Below are 19,874 nucleotides of genomic sequence, written 5' to 3' on the forward strand. Positions count from 1 at the left end.
AAGTAAGCCTTTGTTTATCCTCTCACAATGGAAAAATGAGAGTTTGCTGAACATTTTTCATCACACTCCTTAGAAATATTAAGGACATAATGTTACAAATGAAGGCGAATATACGTGTCCCAGAATAATGTTGCAGGATCCAGTCTGAGTCAGTCACCAGGACCAGAGTTCGGTCTTCTGAGCTTTTGGACTCATGCTGGACTCCATTTTCAGGTAACTTCTCTGTGTTCTCTAGGCTGTTCTGTGTGTAGTATCTACATTTAAAAAGCTACACACAACAGCCATCATATAAATACCACACACAGGATAGCCCAGAGCACACAGAGAAGTTCCCTGAGGATGATCTCTTAACATGAGTCAGAAAGCTCAGAAGATAAAACCTTGGGTCCCAGTGACCCACCCAGATTGAATCCTGCAATAAGAAATATTACACAGATGTTTGTATAAATACATATGCCTGGTATTGGGACTGTTATATTCATTGCAGTAGTTGAAAGAAGTTGAGAAAAGTAGTGTAGACTTTTGTATAAAATTACATTTTCTAAGGCAAAGCTTACTTTCTTAATTATTAAAAAGCTTGAGTTCTCCATAGTGGTGGAGACAGCAGCCAGGCATGGGTTGTAGTCATCTGTTCAGATTGGAGGACTGAGTCTCTCATAGTTGTTAAGTCCCGCCCTTGTTGGTAGGGTCTTCCAGCTTTTGACTCAGTCCTTCAACCTCTCACCTTTACCTGGTTTTTTTTGCTGTCTGGATTTGGCTTTTTTCTTGCTTCGGATCGACTTAATGTGAGTGACAAGCTGCAATCACATTAATGACTTGCAGTTTTTTCTTCAAGACCATTTCTGGTCTGCCCTGGGATCAGGGCTTCCCAGCTTCCCTTACACAGAAGAGCCCCTTGAACATCTGGATTCAGGGCTACGCAGGAGCCTGGGAGCTGGTTGGCAGGATCGTGGGGATCCACGATCCATTGATAATTGAGCACTGTAGGAGCTCTGCGCTCCATAAACAGGCTAGTCAGATGGCCATTTTATGGTCAAGTCTTCAAACGCTGCCTGACAGGAATTTGAACTGTCAAGAGCCTCGCACTCTATTTAAATCAACAAATTTCGGCAACAACAGCCCTGCGCTCTCCCGGTCTGCAGCTGCGACCGGAGCCTTTGGCCAGACCATCAGCTGGGTTTTCAGGAGCTTCGCGCTCCATTTTGACTAAAGCTGCCTCAGAGGGCAGGACTCAGGAATCTAGCGCTCCACATAACGGCCACATTGCCACTTTGACAGCTGGCGGCCATTTTGGATTCTCCGCGCATTGGATTTTGTGCACAATTGAAAATTGACAGCCTGTCAGTTGTGCCAGCTGTCTTTGACTGTCTACTTGCCACTGTGCTTAGCACTGTTGCTCAATCAGTCCAAAGGTTTTCTTAATTTGACTCTGTGGATCCTCTTTCTTGTTCCTACTGCCTTTATTCCTTAGATTGAATTTTGGTTTATTTGTGCTGCAACAGCTCCACCTAGTGGTCAAAAGTATTTTTTTTTCTCCATTGTGTTTACCATTCAGGACTAGATTTTAGTGGACTGCATCTCTCCTGTTAAGTTTCACATTGGCTGATCATCTCAGCATCCAATTAATTCTTGGATCTTAATTAACTGTATAAAAAAATGGAAAAAGAGGACTAATACATAATAATTCAAGAAGTCTTCATTTTCAGGCTGTTAGAGCTATTTGACTGAGTTTCAGCTCATTTATCCTTGTTTCAGTGGCAGTGGTCTTAACTCAATCATGCCAAAGGCCTTGGCTAAATCCAAGCATGGCTGCAAAGCCAGTTCAGAGTGTCAGGATGTTTCCGCTCCAGTGGGATCTGGCATAGGTGTCTCTCAGGCAGGCGGAACAGAGGATAAGCGCACAGTTCCTAAGGCCTCAGCTCCTATCATACACCTCATGGCCATATGAAGTCCTCCAGTAGGGATGAGAGGCGTAGACACCCGGCCTTGCAGAAGATCTGCAATGAGGCCAGTAGGCAGGTGCCCCCAGGATCAGGACAGGAGGGTCTGTCAGCCTCAAACCTCCAGCAGGTTTCTCAACCTTGTTCATCTGCAGTGACTCCTGACCAGGTCTCACTTAGAGACTGGCCAGTGTCAATTCCCACAGCTAATTTGTGGGGTCCAGCCTTACCCTCCTGCTATTCCACTTGTGGCCGACGTTACACCTCATACTGATCGGAACCTGGAACTTTCTTCTACCCTGGTAATGACAACTGTGGCCCACCAGCCTCTGCCGGAAGTTGCCCTCCTGGCCAATTTTCAACATATTGTTTCACTGGCCATTCAGCAGTCACTTGCGGCTGCCTGCCATCAATCCTACAAGGAGCCTTCTTTGATGTCTATTTCTTTGGCTTCTTCGGTGTGTGATTACCAGGACGATATGTTATCATGTCATGATGTGGAATCCGTAGCTCCCTCACACAGCAGCCACCAGTCTCTTCTGGATGGGTTTGAGCAATGGGATCTGGAGCTGTCTGACGACGTGGGTCTTTCTCCAGACCAATCAGCCTTCACCGGCTTTTTTCCACTGGCCATTTTTAAGTCCTTGCTTTATAAGGTGTCCAAGGCTGCTCAACTTGGCTCTTCACCTTTGGGAGAAGTTCCTTCAGCCTCCAGTGAGTTATTGAATCCGCTGTTTTCTGAACCAGTCAAGCCGGTTGACGCTGTCCCTGTGTCTCGCCTCTTCTTGGATGTAATCCAGAGGCAGTGGGTGTCATCTGGCATGGTTCCGCTGCCCTCTTCTGACAAACGCTTCTTTAATGTAGCACCCAACATGACCACCTCCGATGGTCGATGCCCCCAATTGCTGCTTTACTGCCAAACACTGCTATCCCGAGTGGTCCGGATGAGGGGCTGCGCCCAGAGGAGCATCGCTTGGACCAGACCCTTCAATGGGTTCACCAAGGAGCGGCATGGGCCATATGTTCGGCCACCGTGGCATCATTTTTTAACCGGGCAACACGGTTTTGGTTGAGCCAGCTGCAGAGGTTACCTCCTGGCAATACCCGGCTGCAGCAGGACCTTAATAAAATTGTCGCTGCAGTCTAATTCTTGGCAGACGCTACACTTAATTTTTCCCGGTTCACGTCTAAATCTATGGCTTCGGCTGTGGCTGCATGGCACATGATCTGGCTCTGGCATTGGCAGGCGAATGCCAGGCACAAATGGTGGCTAGCTTCTGCTCCTTTTTCTGGCGGGAAGTTGTTTGGACCGGCATTAGAGCCTTTGTTAGTGGAAACGAAGGACAAGAGGAAGATTCTTCCTTCGTCTCAGCACAAATCTGAAGGTCATTTTTCTCCTTTCTCTCACAGGCCTCCTGTGCTGGGATCTGACTGGAGTTCATCATGTTCCCAGCGGGCACATCTGGACAGGCCCCCTCAAGGTCAAATGGCCCTTTCGAGGAGGAGGAGGTCATTCTTTTTGCTGCCAAGGTTAATTGCAGATCCGACGCTCCCATTGGTGGTAGATTAGCTCTCTTTGCTGACCGGTGGGATTCTCTGACATCGGATACTTGGGACAGGGATACTGTAAGATCTGGTTTATCCCTGGAATTTTTCTCCACCCCTCCAAGGTTTTTTATTATTTGTCCTCTATCGAAAGATCAAAACAAGTGGGTCCTCCTGGATTTGGCTGTGCAGCACCTTCTGGAAATCAGAGCAATTCAGAAGGTGCTGGAGGATCAGGCTGGGCAGGGATTTTATTCCCTCTTATTTCTTGTTCCCAAATCCTCAAGTGGGTGGAGACCTATTCTGGACCTTAAAAGACTGAACCAATATGTTATCTACAAACAGTTCAAGATGCAATCTTTGCAGTCTATTCTGACAGGCATCAGGAAGGGCGATCTCCTCGCTTCTATTGACCTGACTGAAGGATATTTGCACATCCCTATATTTCCCCCTCATCATAGGTTTCTTAGATTTTGTTACACCAGTATTCACTACCAGTACCATGCATTACCATTTGGTCTTTCTTCTGCTCCCCACACCTTTACTAAGGTGCTTGCTGAATTGGCAGCCAAGCTTAGGACCGTCCCTATTCGGGTCCAATGTTACTTGGATGACATTTTAATTCAGTCCTCTTCGAAACAACTTTCCATCCATGATCTCCAAATAACCATTTCTTGTCTAAAGGAGCACGGTTTTTCCATTAATATGGACAAAAACCACTTGACTCCTTCAACCCAACTGCTCCATCTCGGGGCGGTAATAGATTCCCTAGAGGGGAATTTGTCTCTGGAGCGGCAGGCCAGGATTCGAGACCTAGTTGTTAGGCTCAATGTGAGCGCAAGGTACCTTTGGCACTGGTATCAACGTTCCTAGGCAAAATGGTTTCAGCCATTCATGTCACCCCGTGGGCCCATCTACATGCTCGAGACCTTCAGTGGTTTCTTTTGCCTTTTCAGAAGGCGGGCAAGGACACCTCTCCAACCAAGGTCCAGGTTTCCCCCAAAGTCAGCTTGTCCCTGATCTAGTGGAGGTCGACTACATATCCAAGGGCTGGATGTTCCTTGAATCTCCTCGCCTGGTGTTAACGATGGATGCCAGCCTCAGTGGTTGTGGAGCACACATCCAGTTTCACATTGCTCAAGGCACTTGGTCCAGCCGCGACCGACAAAAGAACATCAATTGGCTGGAGCTCCGGGCAGTGTACTTGGCTCTGCGGCGTTTTTGATGTGTTGTCACCAACAACCATGTGTTGGTACTGACAGACAATGTGGCCATGAAAGTGCACATCAACCGCCATGGCGGCACAAGGTCGGATGGTCTGATGTTGGAGGCCAAGAGGCTAGGCCTCTGGGTGGTGCAGCATCTTCTTTCCTTGACGGTGGAGCACATCTCTCAGGACTCCAACATGAACGCTGACTGGCTGAGCCGGACAGTAGTCAACCATGTGGAGTAGTGCCTGCACCCATCCCTCTTCCGGGACCTGACGAACCACTTTGGCCTGCCGGAGGTCGATTTGTTTGCTACCTGGAAGAATGTGCAGCTTCCTCGATTTTACACCCGGTTTCCAGCTCCTCGTGCAGAAGGGACGGATGCTCTTTGCAGCCCATAGCCACGGGGGCTTCCGTATGTGTTCCAGTCCCTGCCACTCATTCTGAGAGTGGTGCGAAAGCTTCCTCGATTTTACACCCGGTTTCCAGCTCCTCGTGCAGAAGGGACGGATGCTCTTTGCAGCCCATAGCCACGGGGGCTTCCGTATGTGTTCCAGTCCCTGCCACTCATTCTGAGAGTGGTGCGAAAGCTTCTGGAAGAGTGCGCAGAGATCATCCTCCTTGCACCACATTGGCCCCGTCGGCCTTGGTTTGCAGACCTCACGGCCTTATCTTTGGCTCCACCCTGGAGGATCCCTCAGGGTGTGTTGTCATTCAGCCAGGCAGTTTTGGTCCACCCAGACCCACAGTGGCTCCAACTGACCGCCTGGAGATTGAGCGGCACACTCTGAATGGAGCAAACTTCTCCAGGGTCATCAAGACCATTCAGGCTTCACGCAGGACTTTGATGGAGCGCATTTATTCCACTACTTAGTGGGCCTTTTGTGCTTGGGGGGATCATGTTGGGGTCTCCCCCCTCCATGCCTCGATTCCCCAAATCCTTGAATCCTTGATGGGTTAGATAATGGGCTCTCCCCAAACACCATTAGATGGCAGGTGGCGACACTTTCAACTGTTCTGGCTTGCAGGCTGTTTACTTCATTATCAAGCACCCAGCCATTCGGAGGTTCTTGACGGGTGCCACTAATTTGTGTCTCCCTGACCTGCATAGGTATCCCATGTGGGACCTGACCATTGTACTAAATTCTCTCACGGGAGTCCCTTATGAACCCTTGCGGAGTGCCAGCCTTTGGCTGTTAACTTGTAAAGTCACCTTTTTGGGGGCTATTACCTCTGCTAGGCGTATTTTGGAGATTGCTGCCCTCTCCATACGTAGTGACCTCTATGTGTTTCACGCAGACTGGATGGTTCTCCATCTTGACCCTTCTTTCATCCCTAGGTTAATACTCCCTTTCACCGGATGCAAGAATTAGTCCTGTCTGATTTTTGTCCTAACCCAAGCCACCCACTAGAGTGTTGTTGGCATACTCTGGACATTCGGAGAGCCCTCTGTATTTACCTTAAGAGAACTGCTGACTTGTGACGGACAGTGTCATTGTTTATGTCTTTTATTCCAGTCTCTTTAGGTACCAAAGTGACTCCTTCTACCATCGGCAGATGGATTTGACCAACCAAGCCAAGGTTTATGAACTATGTTCCCTATCACGGCCACCTCGTCTGACAGCTCATTCTACCCGCAGTGCGGCTACATCGGCGGCTTGGGCTACACAAGCGTCCTTGGCTGAAATTTGCAGGGCAGCGACATGGACTTCCCCTTCCCCTTTTATTAAGCAATATTAGTTAGACAAATTTGCACCTGCAGAAGCGGCATTTGGTCGGTGAGTGCTACAAAGGGTTCATAAGACTAGGGAGCCATCGGAGCAGACTGTGCCCTCCTGTACTTAGGGACACTAGGCTTTGGTATGTCCCATGCCTGGCTGCTGTCTCCACCACTGGAGAAGGGGTGTTGGTCTTACTTGAGACGCACCTTCTCGTTGGGTGGAGACAGCAGCCAGCCCCACCCTTTCTCAGTCTGATCTTCCTTTCTCACTGTTTTTCTGTTCTCCACACATCGAGTCTGTTTCTTTGTCTTCGCCAAAAGCTGGAAGCCCCTAGCAACAAGGGTGGGACTTAACAACTATGACGGACTCAGTCCTCCAATCTGAACGAATGAGTACAACCCATGCCTGGCTGCTGTCTCCACCCAATGAGAAGATGCGTCTCAGGTAAGACCAACACCCCATCTATCCACTTCTGGGGGGAAAAAGTGTTTAGATTAAAAAAGATAGGAAACCATAATCATATCTCTAAAATTTTACTATCTTTATGGAGAAACCATTTTCTCCATAAAATGAATTTGGAAAACTTAGTGATTCTAAAAGGTAATCTTGCAATATCTAGCAGTAAGATGGTTATAACATTCTAATGTTGAAATTATTTGAGAGGAAAGAGTGGAAGATACCTTTTTATACTAGAGTTCTATATATATTTATTTCAAGTATAATTTAAAAATATATTATTAAAAATCATCCTGTATCATCTTTTATTAAATCAAATGTATGGTCACTTGTTATTGTTCAGTCAGTAAGTCACGTCTGATTCTTCACAACCACATGGACCAGAGCATGCCAGCTCCCCCTCCCCCATCCTCCACTATCTTTTCGTGTGACCTTGAGACAGCTGGTGCTTCTCACAGGATGGTACTGCTTGGTTTCGATTCTTCTGAGCTCCCTCCCTGCATCACCTACCCCCACTGCTCCCTACCCCTGTAGGCTGTCAGCTTACAATTCATAGTTTAGCAGAATGGCAGCCAAGCCTTTTGATAGTCTTTTCTCTATTTTGAATCCATCAGTTGTTCCATGTTCGGTTCTAACTGTTGCTTCTTCATCTGCATACAGGTTTCTCAGGAGACAAGTAAGGTAGTATGGTACTCTCATCTCTTTAACAACCTGCCAGTTTGTTGTGATCAAAGGCTTTAGGATAGCCAATGAAGAAGTAGATGTTTTCTGAAACTCTTGCTGTCTCCATAATCCAGCAAATGTTGGTAATTTGATCTCTAGTTCCTCTGCCTCTTCAAAACCCAATTTGTACTTCTGGTAGTTCTTGGTTCACATACTGCTGAAGCCTAGCTTATAGGATTTTGAACATAATCTTGCTAGTATGTGAAATGAGCACAATTGTAAGGTATTTGAACATTGTTTGGCATTGCCCTTCTTTCGGATTAGAACATAAACTGACATTTTCCAATCCTATGGCCATCGTTGAGCTTTCCAAATTTGGTGGCATATTGAATGCAGCACTTTAACAGCATCATCTTTTAGGATTTAAATTGCTCAACTGGAATACCCTTCATCTCTGCTAGCTTTGTTGTTGGTAATGCTTCCTAAGGTCCACTTGACTTTGCACTCCAGTATGTCTGGCTTGAAGTCAGTGATCACACCATTGTGGTTATCAGGGATGATTTTCTTGTATAGTTTTTCTGTGTATTTTTGCTACCTCTTTTTAATCTCTTCTACTTCTGTTAGGTCCATACTATTTTTGTCCTTTATTGTGTCCATCTTTGCCCAAAATGTTCCGTTGAGATCTCATTTTTTTCTGGAAGTGATCACTAGTCTTTCCCATTGTAAAGTCCATTTATTAATATGTCTAAGCTCATACCTGCCAATCAAGAGACTTAAACAGAGGCTTGAGTAAAATAGCATTTAATCTTGATCAAGCTTAAATGGTTAGCTGTTCCGAACATACTCAAGATACATGCAAGGAAGAACTACGAACTTATGACAGAAAGCGATGTCCTCTTATACCCAAAAAGTCATAAATCCTCAACTCTGGCATCTGCGTATTCTGGAATCTGGTTTGCATGTTCCCATAGTATAAGTCAGTGAATGTAAACTAACTTCTGGATTTACATCGGGTCACACAATAGTAAGGGTCAATTAATGTAATCTGACTTCTTTCTGTGGTGTTATCTTTTCCATTTGTCTTCTTAATTACCACTTGATTTCCTGGAGGATGACATACACGTTCTCAGCCAGAGTGGGGTGGGGAGAGATCAAATGATGGACTCTGACAATTTCCAGAGACTGTCATTGGTGGGATGAGGTATCAGTAACAATTCAGGAATTTAGTCAGTGTGACCTCCATAACCATCCATGATGGCATATTTATGTTCTAACCACAAAAGGGCACAATATATATATGTCAGTGTTATGGGAAACAGATATTTACCATGTGCAGTTATACAAACAAGAGACCAAGATATCAAATATCATTAGCAAGTTTCCTACTAATTCTAGTATTTTAGTATATATGTTCCCTTCACCATTATATTATTGTCCTCTATTTCTTTGCATTGTTCATTTAAGGAGGCTTTCTTATCTCTTGTGCTATTCTCTGGCAATCTGCATTCAGTTGGATATATCTGTCCCTTTATCCTTTGCCTTTTGCTTTCCTTTTTTCCTCAGCTACTTATAAAGCCTCATCAGACAACCACTTTGCTTTCTTGCACTTCCTTATCTTTGGGATGATTTCAGTTGTTACCTCCTGCACAATATTATGAACATCCATCCATAGTTCTTCAGACACTTCCACTTTGGATGCAATGCATATAATCAATATGATTTGGTATTGACCATCTGGTGATATGTAGAATCACCTCTTGGTTTGCTGGAAAAGATATTTGCTATGAGTTGTTGGAAAAGAGTATTTGCTATGTATTATCTTGAAAAAATTCTGTTAGTCTTTGTCTGGTTCATTTAGTACTCCAAGGCCAAATTTGCCTATTATTCCGGTCACCCTTTGACTTCCTACCTTACGGTTCCAATTCCCCTATGATGAAAAACACTTTTTAAAAATGTTCTTGAAGGTGTTGTAGATCTTCATAGAACTGGTCAACTTCAGCCTCTTCAGGATCAGTGGTTCAGCATAGACTTGGATTACTGTGATGTTGAATGGTTTGCCTTGGATTCAGACCAAGATCATTCTGTTGAATTTTGAGATTGTACCCGCTACTGCTTTTACCACTCTTTATTGACTATGAGGGCTACTCCATTTTTTCTAAGGGATTCTTGCCCAGAGTAACAGATATAATGATAATCTGAATTAAATTCATCCCTTCCCGACCACTTTAGTTCACTGATTCCCATAATGTTTAATCTTGCCATTTCATGTTTGGCTACATCTAGCTTACCTTGATTCATAAAATTAGAGGTTCCTAAACAATATTGTTCTTTACAATATCAGACTTTCCTTTCACCACCAGACACATCCACAGCTAAGCACCTTTTGGCTTTGGCTTCACCCTTTCTGGGGCTACTTATAATTGTCTTCTGCTCTTCCCCAGTAGCATATAAGATACCTTCAGATCTGAGGGACTTATCTTCTGGAGTAATAATTATTAGCATTTTGATATAGTCCATGGCAAGAATTCCTTGGCAAAAATACTGGAGTGGGTTACCATTTCCTTTTCCTGTGCACCACTTTTTGTCAGAACTCTCCACTATGACCTGTCCCTGTTGGGTGGCCTTGCATGGCATAGCTCCTAGCTTCATTGAGCTATGTAAGCCCATTTGCCATGATATCCATGAAGGGATGTGGTCACTAAGGAATTATAATATATTTAAAGTCTAATGTGTTAGAATACAATAGTATTTTTTAAAAATAACAAAGTAGTAATACTTGGGTATACTGTAGTATAAACTTAGCGTAGACTAAATGGTAGAGAAAATACCAGCTTGCATGTTAAAAAAAATGCCTCCTCTGCTATTACATATTCTATTGTTGGTAAGATCCTTGGGTTAAAGCAAGATTGGACTGAATGAGTATGTAGACACGTGCATGCACCAGTCAGCCACTCACATGGCCCGGTAGTGGGTCACAGTGCACAGGTTGCACAGGTTGAGGTAAGTACATTTCTTGTTTCCAAATAAGGCTGTCAGCATTCCGGAAAACCCCCACTCCAAGTAAAAACTCTGAAGCAAGCATTTTTCAAAGTTCTATTTACTAGAATAGGTAAACTGGCACATCTGGGAACACCCAAATCTGAGAGGTCCGGGTTTTCCCTCAGTAGATCAAAACCCCCCAAACTCCGACCACTCCTTCTCCAGATGCAAGATCGGCCTGACTTTGACCGACAGGAAGAATGCTATTATGTCTAAAGACAATCCCTCTACTAATTCCCCCCTCCTACTTTCCCACACATGAGAAGGTGGCAGCATGGAAGCTTCTGGCCTATTATAGCTTCCAAAGCTGACGAAGGCATGTATTTATTTTTTAAGATCAATGTGAGGAAATGCAAAAAACACAGTATGAAAAAACACTTTATATCAGATCTGCTTTGATTTGATGGCAGCCTGCCATTATATATGGCGGGTGTGTGTGGAGGAATAGAGGGAGGGGGCATGACAGGAACCAGAAGTGCCAACCAGAGATAATGGTTGAATGATCCAAGGATACAAGCATGGGAATGAAATGCGAACACCCACCAAAGAGGTATTAAACTTTAGAACTGATACCAAAACAACTACCGTATTGTTCAGTCTATAAGAGACATTTTTTCTCCCCCAAAAGTGAGTGGAAATGTGTGTGTGTCTTACAGAGCGAATGTTGTCAAAGCCCCACCCTTTGGCCTCTGCCTCTCAGCAATTTGCCTCCTTGCAGCAAACAGCCTGGTCAGCTTCAGCACAGCCTGATTTAGCATGAGCAACTGACTGGTGGTTGGATCGGCTCCAAACTTTGCCCCCAACGCCCTTTACTCTCCGGTCTGGAGAAAAACTCTTTCATATACCTGTAAACAGACAAAACTTCCAACTATAAATCCCATAGGGCAAGATAATTAATCCGGGAGGGCAAGCAAGATAAGAAGTCCAGACTTGAAGTAGCATGGCAGTAAATCAAACCAGTTGGGAGGATGCCAGGAATAAAGCAGCAACATGAACTCAATGTTTGTTCCCGACAACTGCCCCTCCCCTTTGCCTCCCTTTAAACTCCAAGTCCAGGTATATCTTGTGAAGTGAGTTGGGGCCCTCTCCTCCCTCATAAGCCACACAACCCACATTGCTCTCTTCTCCGTTCTTCCCTGCGTACTCTAGGATGAGGAGGGGATGGGTCTTGGTCTTCATCAGAACCCCCTCTTCCTTGTTCTACCTTTCCCGTTCTCTGCCCAGCCTGACTTTGCCCTTCCCCAATTTCCTCCACAGCCAATGGAGCCACTCTCTTGCTGTCTGTTAGCTGTTCCTCTTCTATCTCAGAGTCAGACTCCAACTGGGGCATGACAGCCACGTTTGCTTGCTGGTTGCCTCCGAGGAGGGAGCTGCGCTCAGGCTGCCCAGGTCCCCGCCGTGAGGGAAGAGAAGAAGAGGGAAGGGTGGTCCCCTCAACAGGATCCAGGTTGGAGTTGCCTTATTTTGTGTGGATCTGTAATGCTTGGCTTTGCCTGCCAGCCTCCACTCCCCCTTCACAGCCCAAGTGGTTGGATTCACACAACATGTGAAGTTGGAGAGAAGAGCATGGATGGAAGGATGGATGGAGAGATAAAGAGAGGGAGGAAGGGAAAGAGAAACAGAGAGGCAGAGAGAGAGGGAGAGGGAGGGAAAGAGACAGAGAGAGAAGGAAAGAGAAAGGCAGAAAGGGAGGGAAAAAGAAAGAAAGAGAGAGGGAAGGAAAGAAAGAAAAAAGGGCAGGAAATAGAGACAGTGAGAGGGAAAGAGAGAGAAAGACAGAGAGGGAGGGAAAAAGAGAGACAAAGCTAGAGGGAGGGAAAGAAAGAAAAAGAGGGAGGGAAAGAGAAAAATGGAGGGAAAGAGAAAGACCGGAGAAAGAGAGAGGGAGGGAAAGAGAGGGAGTGGGAGGGAAAGAGAGAGAAAGAGGAGGAAATGGAGGAGGGAAAGAAAGAAATAATATTATAAAAGTTTTTCTTTTTTTATTGTTGCTAAACGTAATATTTCAAAAGCAAGAAAAAAAATGAAGGAGCATAAAAGTGCATTTATCACATTTTTCTTAGAACAATTAGCTGAACTCTGTTGTTTCTCATTATTTTAGGTAGTAAAACCTCATTATTCAGGTTAAATTGCCATGTTGGCACTTTGCAATAAATAAGTGGCTTTTGGGTTGCAGTTTGGGACTTGGTCTCTAAAAGGCTAGCCATCACTGGGATACAGGGATACAGGGAGGGGAGAATGACAGGAACTGAAAGTGCTGACCAGGGGCAATGGTTGAACAATCCCAAGGAGCAGGCATGGGAACGGAATGCAAACTTCCACCAGAGGGGCACCAAACTTTAGAACTGTTACCAAAACCTTATTGGACACTAACAAGATGACCAAGGGAGAAGGGCCTGGGAAAAAGGAAAAGTTTTACATGGGAATCCTCAGATCTGACTGCTTAAGCTGTAACCATTTGGCATTAGTAAAAATATACCTTCACTGAAAAATGGAGTTGAGGATCTTTCTTTCATAAACTTCCAGTTGGGACAGACCTGACACTTTACTTTTTGGCAGCCAGAAATGTTGGCATTCAGAACTCTCTTTGTAATATGTTACAGCAGGGAATACAATATCACAATGGAGGCAAAAGCATCAGGTGGCATCCTGCAATTATTTTTTAAATCAAAGTAATTAACATCTAAACAAGATTTTTGAGAGAGAGCACTAAGCAATCCATGAAATTGCACAATTGTACACATGCTATTCTCTTTTGTGACACAATAATACAACTAGGTAACAATCAACAATTATAGCTTTAGAGCAATATATATGCACTGAATTGCAGCAGAACTGTAATGGTGGATTGCTATAGATGAATAGGCTTATATGTAATATGGAACTGTGCATTCCTTTAACCTTCTTGGAAGATCAAGCTTACAATCCTCAGACAAGATTCTTCAAATGTAGATGCTGATTGCAGGCGTAGCAGCAATTGGGTTTTGCATGCTTTCCTTCCTGATAAAAATCTTATCACAAACTTTCACGTTCTGAAGACTTTTGGTTGTTGAGAAATTTTGCAAATTATGGTACCTTTTTCTAAAACTAGTATATATATAGCATACAGTGTTCAAAAACATAGAATTATTACAATGACAATAAGCCAGCAGACTAAAAGTGGCAATTGGGAATTTTTTGTATAATCCTGCATCTTTCTTTTCATCCATGGGAATGCCTGGAAGCCTTTAAGCCATTGGATTCCACCAGCCTTCCAGCAAGGAGATCACTGCTAGACTATTATAGCTAAGATGCTTGGCCCTGCCTCTTGCCCTAGAAACTCTGATGATGCCACCCACTCATCCATCCATCCATTCTTAGCTCATGAAAACAGGTGTCAGTCCAAATCTGGCTCACAGGCTGTAGCTTGTTGACCCTGAATTAGAGTGGAAATAGCAATAGTGCCTTTTCAAATTTTGAAGACCTGTGATAAATTATTTTATCTATGTTTTATAGATATTGGATCTAGCTATTGTTAGACTAGCTTTTATTTAAATATGAAATTTTGCATTGTTGGAAATTAAATAAAATATGAGCCATGGTGGTGCAGTGGTTAGAGTGCAGTGCTGCAGGCTATTTCTGCTACCTGCCGGCTGCCTGTAATTTGGCAGTTCAAATCTCACCAGGCTCAAGGTTGACTCAGCCTTCCATCCTTCCGAGATGGGTAAAATGAGGTCCCAAATTATTGGGGGCAATATGCTGATTCTGTAAACCACTTAGAGAGGGCTGTAAAGCATTGTAAAGCGGTATATAAGTTTTAAATGCTTTTGCTGTTGCTAAAAGAATATTTTGCTTAGTTTGTATCCACCTTCCCACCTCATTCTAATTTTTAAGCAATTCTATGGATCCTTACTACTATCTTTAGCTTATTAGTCAGATATGGTATGGAATTGTTGGGATATGTAAATGTCCCGTTTTTAGAACAGACACAGTCCATTTTTTTGAACTTCATCTTAGGAGTGGATAACTTGACAGCAATTTGAGAAGTAATAATATGAAGTCATCTAGTAATTAAAGCATTCAACTATACGTTGAAGATCTTATCTATGGATCCAGATAAATTTCCAAGCTCTGTTTTGAAGAATGGATGCATAATATGCTTCCTTATACTTGGGCTGTCAAACTTTCACATGACATATGGATTCTCCATCCTATGCCAGGAAATCTGGAGAGTAATTATTAATAGACAGCATTGTTGTTGCTATGATTTGGATATTGACTAAAGAGTAAGGTATATAGATGCTAAAGTGTACAGTGAACTTCAGTGGCCCTCCTCCCACTAGGTGGAAACAGAACTTATCCCTGAGATTGGATGAGAGGAGCTAGCAGTTTCTCCTTCCACTGGTTATTATGGTGAGCACCTTTCTCTTGCTTATTATATCCTCAGGTCTTGCATTTTGACATAGATTTGCAGTATAAAATGACTGTCAATCATGACTTCACATAAATGCAGATATTTTTGGAAAAGGTCTATATATGGAAGAAAAAGAGAAGTCTTTTGGTTATATATCAGCATTTTTCTTTTAGATGGAGTTTGATGAGAAAGATTTGCGACGTGAAATCAGCTATGCAATCAAAAACATCCATGGTATAAGGCAAGTATTCAGACTGAATTGAATGTACATGGCATAAAATGTATACTTATGTGGGGCATCCAAAGCAGCTGATAGTTTGGGAAGCTGCTTGCTACTGAAAATGTTTCCTATTGTCTTGAAATCAAGAAAAATGTTGATGAGAATGTTGTGCTGAAACATTATTTATTTTTATCCCATTTTTATTATTTTTATAAATAATTAAAAGCAGTGAATAACATTATTAGGCTGAGAGAGGGAGACTGGCCCAAAGTTATCCATCCAGCTTTCCTGCCTAAGGCCAGTCAGCTTTCCTGCCTAATGTTCTGCTTGGCCACTGGCCTGGTGCCTTAAACCACTAGACCAAACTGATTATTATTTTTTTATTTTATTTATTTATTTATTAAATTTTTATACCGCCCTTCTCCCGAAGGACTCAGGGCGGTGTACAGCCAAAGATAAAACACAATACATATACAATTAAAACCAACAATTAAAACCTAGCAAATTTCAAAAGGCTGATAATTAAAAGTTTAAATTTAAAATTATAAAAAATTTAAAAAACCCAATAAAAACCCCAATTTAAGATTATAACTATAAAACCATTATGCCAGTCCCGCTTGAATAAATAAACATGTTTTTAGCTCACGACGGAAGGTCCGAAGATCAGGCACTTGACATAGGCCAGGGGAAAGTTCATTCCAGAGCGTCGATGCTCCAACAGAGAAGGCCCTACTCCTGGGGGCCGCCAGCCGACACTGTTTGGCGGACGGCACCCTGAGGAGACCTTCTCTGTGAGAGCGTACAGGTCGGTGGGAGGCATAGGGTAACAGCAGGTGGTCTCGTAAGTACCCGGGTCCTAAGCCATGGAGCGCTTTGAAGGTGGTAACCAAAATCTTGAAGTGCACCCAAAAGACCACAGGAAGCCAGTGCAGACTACGCAGCAGTGATGTTACATGGGAGCCGCGAGCGGCTCCCGTTACTACACGCGCAGCCGCATTCTGGACCAACTGTAGCCTCCGGGTGTACCTGAAGGGCAGCCCCATGTAGAGAGCATTGCCGTAATCCAACCGAGACGTGACCAGAGCGTGAGTGACTGTGCATAAGGCATCCCGGTCAAGGAAGGGACGCAACTGGCGAACCAAGCGAACTTGGTAGAAAGCCCTCTTGGAGACGGCCACCAGATGTTCATCAAAGGACAGCCGTCCATCCAGGAGGACACCCAAGTTGCGAACCACCTCCTTTGGGGCCACTAACTCGCCCCCAACAGTCAGCTGCGGCTGCAGCTGACTGTACCGGGGTGCCGGCATCCACAGCCACTCTGTCTTGGAGGGATTGAGCCTGAGTCTGTTTCTCCCCATCCAGACCCGTATGGCTTCCAGGCACCGGGACAGCACTTCGACCGCTTCGTTGGGGTGGTCCGGGGTGGAGAAGTACATCATCAGCGTACAGATGATAACTCACCCTGAAAACACTGATGACCTCACCCAGCGGCTTCATATAGATGTTGAACAGGGTAGGCGAGAGAATCGACCCCTGAGGCACCCCACAAGTGCGGCGCCTTGCGGACGACCTCTGCCCCCCTGTCAACACCATCTGCGACCGGTCAGAGAGATAGGAGGAGAACCACCGATAAACAGTGCCTCCCACTCCCAATCCCTCCAACCGGCGCAGCAGGATACCATGGTCGATGGTATCAAAAGCCGCTGAGAGATCTAAGAGGACCAGGGCAGAGGAACAACCCCTATCCCTGGCCCTCCAGAGGTCATCCACCAACGCGACCAAAGCCGTCTCCGTGCTATAACCGGGTCGGAAGCTGGACTGGAACGGGTCTAGATAGACAGCTTCATCCAGGTGCCGGGGAAGCTGCCATGCAACTACACTCTCTACAACCTTCGCCAGAAAGCGAAGGTTGGAGACTGGACGGTAATTCCCGAAAATAGCTGGGTCCAGGGAAGGTTTCTTAAGGAGAGGTCTCACCACCGCCTCTTTCAAGGCGGCGGGGAAAACCCACCAAAGAAGCATTTATAATCCCCTGGAGCCAGCCTCGTGTCACTTCCTGAGCAGCCAGCACTAGCCAGGAAGGACATGAGTCCAGTAAACATGTAGTTGCATGTAACCTCCCCAGCAACCTGTCCACGTCCTCGGGAGCCACAGAATCAAACTTATCCCAAATAACCTCAACAAGACGTGTCTCAGTCATCTCGGTCGGATCATCACAATCTTGGTCCAAGCTATCCCGAAGCTGAACGATTTTATCGTATAGATAACCGTTAAACTCCTCAGCTCGTCCCTGTAAAGGGTCATCCCGTCCCTCCTGATGAAGGAGGGAATGGGTCACCCGAAACAGGGCGGCCGGGCGGTTATCTGCCGATGCAATGAGGGTGGAAACGTAAGAACATTTCGCCTCCCTCAATGCCACTAGGTAGGTCTTAGTAAAAGACCTCACTAGTGTCCGATCAGTTTCGGAACGGCTGGACCTCCAAGAGCTCTCTAGGGGTCTTCTCCAGTGTTTCATCTCTCTCAGCTCCTCGGAAAACCAGGGAGCCAATTGAGATCTACGCCGGGTCAGAGGCCGCAAAGGCACGACAGGGTCCAAAGCCCCAGCCGCGGCCCGTTCCCAGGCCGCAACCAGTTCTTCAGTCGTGCCGTGGGCAAGGTCCTCAGGAAACGGCCCAAGCTCCGTCAGGAACCTCTCCGGGTCCATCAGGCGCCTGGGACGGAACCAACGTATTGGCTCCATCTCCCTGCGGTGGTGAGCGGCGGTCCGAAAGTCTAGGCGAAGGAGAAAATGATCTGACCATGACACCGATTCCGTCACTATATCTCCTAAATCCAGATCATTAAACCACTGACCAGAGATAAAAATCAAGTCTAGTGCACCTCCCCCAATGTGTGTAGGGCCATCAGTTACTTGAACCAGGTCCAAGACCGTCATGGAGGCCTGGAACTCCCGAACCACCGTCGACGACAAGCCGGCCGATGGCAAGTTGAAATCTCCCAAGACCAAAAGTCTGGGAATCTCAACCGCCACGTCAGCAAGCACCTCTAGTAGCTCGGGTAGGGCTTTAGTCACGCAGCAAGGAGCCAGGTACGTGATCAACAGCCCCATCTGATTCCGATGGCCCCACTTCACAAGGAGGGATTCACAACCAGCTATCTGAGGGACAGTGGACTCCCTCGGCTCCAGACTCTCTTTATTTTTTTTTATTTTTTTTAATTAATTTTTTTAACATTACGAACAAAAAAAAAAAAAGAAAATACATTTTCCACCCTTGTGCTATACATAAAGACTCTCTTTAATCACAACCGCCACCCCCCCACCCTTACCTTGGGCCCTTGGCTGATGGAATGCACGGAAACCCGGAGGGCACAGTTCAACCAGGTCTCCGTAATGCCCATAATGTCCGCGGACTCCCTCTGAATAAGATCACAAATCAGGGGAGCCTTATTAACCACGGACCGGGCATTGCAAAGCATCAGCCGAAGACCCAAGCTCTGAAGGTCTTGACCATCCGGGGAACGAGTGAGGACTGAGGGGCCGGAGCACGTGATCGCTTTTAAACATCGAACACGTGCTCCCGAAGAACGATGCGGCCCCCTGCCTCCGCCATATCTGCCTCTCCCACTTACCGTACAGATGGAATAACACTCTCTGCTCTGCACATTCCCCTCCCCCCCGTCTTCGGACCGGCTGGAATAATGTCGTGAGCGCGCGCTGGGACTGGACATACCCTCCCCGACGGGTTTCCCCCAACACCCGCCCTTACCCTCCCCCCCCTTAAAAATTCCCTATTTAAAAAACCCCAAAGACTCTTTCTTGAATATTATTGATTATAATATTGGCATGACTAGAGATTCACAAACCTAAACTACAACTTCTTCCTGTTAATTAATTCAGCTAGAGGGGAGGGTGAAAAAAGCTTAGGACATCAGATTGTAAATCTATTGAGAAGTTTTTTATTTCTGCTATAACAGGAGGGCAAGGGGAATGACACAGCATTTATGTGATGATTCCTTCCCCTCTAGAATTTTTTTATTTTGTTTATACTGCAAATGAAGATGTAAATGACAGAAAATCATGTTGATCTCTTTTGTAGCTAGCTGTTTTTCACACTTCTACATTCTAATTCTCTAATAACTAGTTAGTAAAGGAAAAATTTTCTCCTAAAATACATAATATTGGCATTTCCTTTTTTATATTCAAAGATATTATAAAAGCATTATGAACAAGCATATTAGAAATTAAATTTGCAAAATGCCTTTCAACCACAAATATGACTGTTCTTATCTCTTTCTATAATAATCTTCATTTTTTGAAGTCCTTGTTCCATCCCTATATTATTTAACTAACATTATTAGCAAAAGGAGAGGCTTGTTGCCGCAGAAAAGCTGTCTTGCTACAGTAGAGTATTGTGTTCTGGAATGTTGCCCATCTTTAAACCTCTTCCCCCCCACTTGTTTTTTCTCTGCTGTGTCTATGCTCTTCTATCCTCCTTGTTTTGATATAGGACGGGACTGTTCACACCAGACTTGGCATTTGAAGCCATTGTGAAAAAGCAGGTGGTGAAGCTGAAAGAGCCTTGTTTGAAGTGTGTCGACTTGGTTATTCAGGAATTAATCAATACAGTTAGGCAGTGTACCAGTAAGGTATTGAACTAGCTATTGTAGCTGTTACTTGACTGAGTTGGGAAA

General features: G+C 45.0%; 1 protein-coding gene across 13 annotated transcripts in view; it reads left to right on the top strand.

The window, feature by feature from the left end:
* DNM2 (dynamin 2) overlaps nucleotides 1-19,874 on the top strand; it is a 210,011-nt gene that overhangs the window by 78,892 nt on the left and 111,245 nt on the right. For 8 of the 13 annotated variants that reach the window (XM_058166776.1, XM_058166786.1, XM_058166774.1 and 5 more), the window contains exons 9-10: nucleotides 15,136-15,203; nucleotides 19,691-19,829. In XM_058166776.1, coding sequence (XP_058022759.1) covers nucleotides 15,136-15,203; nucleotides 19,691-19,829 — 207 coding nt within the window. The remainder of the gene's footprint in view (nucleotides 1-15,135; nucleotides 15,204-19,690; nucleotides 19,830-19,874) is intronic. The other 5 variants (XM_058166775.1, XM_058166779.1, XM_058166781.1 and 2 more) reach the window with 1 other exon arrangement.

The sequence above is a fragment of the Ahaetulla prasina genome, chromosome 2, assembly GCF_028640845.1.
Source record: "Ahaetulla prasina isolate Xishuangbanna chromosome 2, ASM2864084v1, whole genome shotgun sequence".
NCBI lineage: Eukaryota > Metazoa > Chordata > Lepidosauria > Squamata > Colubridae > Ahaetulla > Ahaetulla prasina.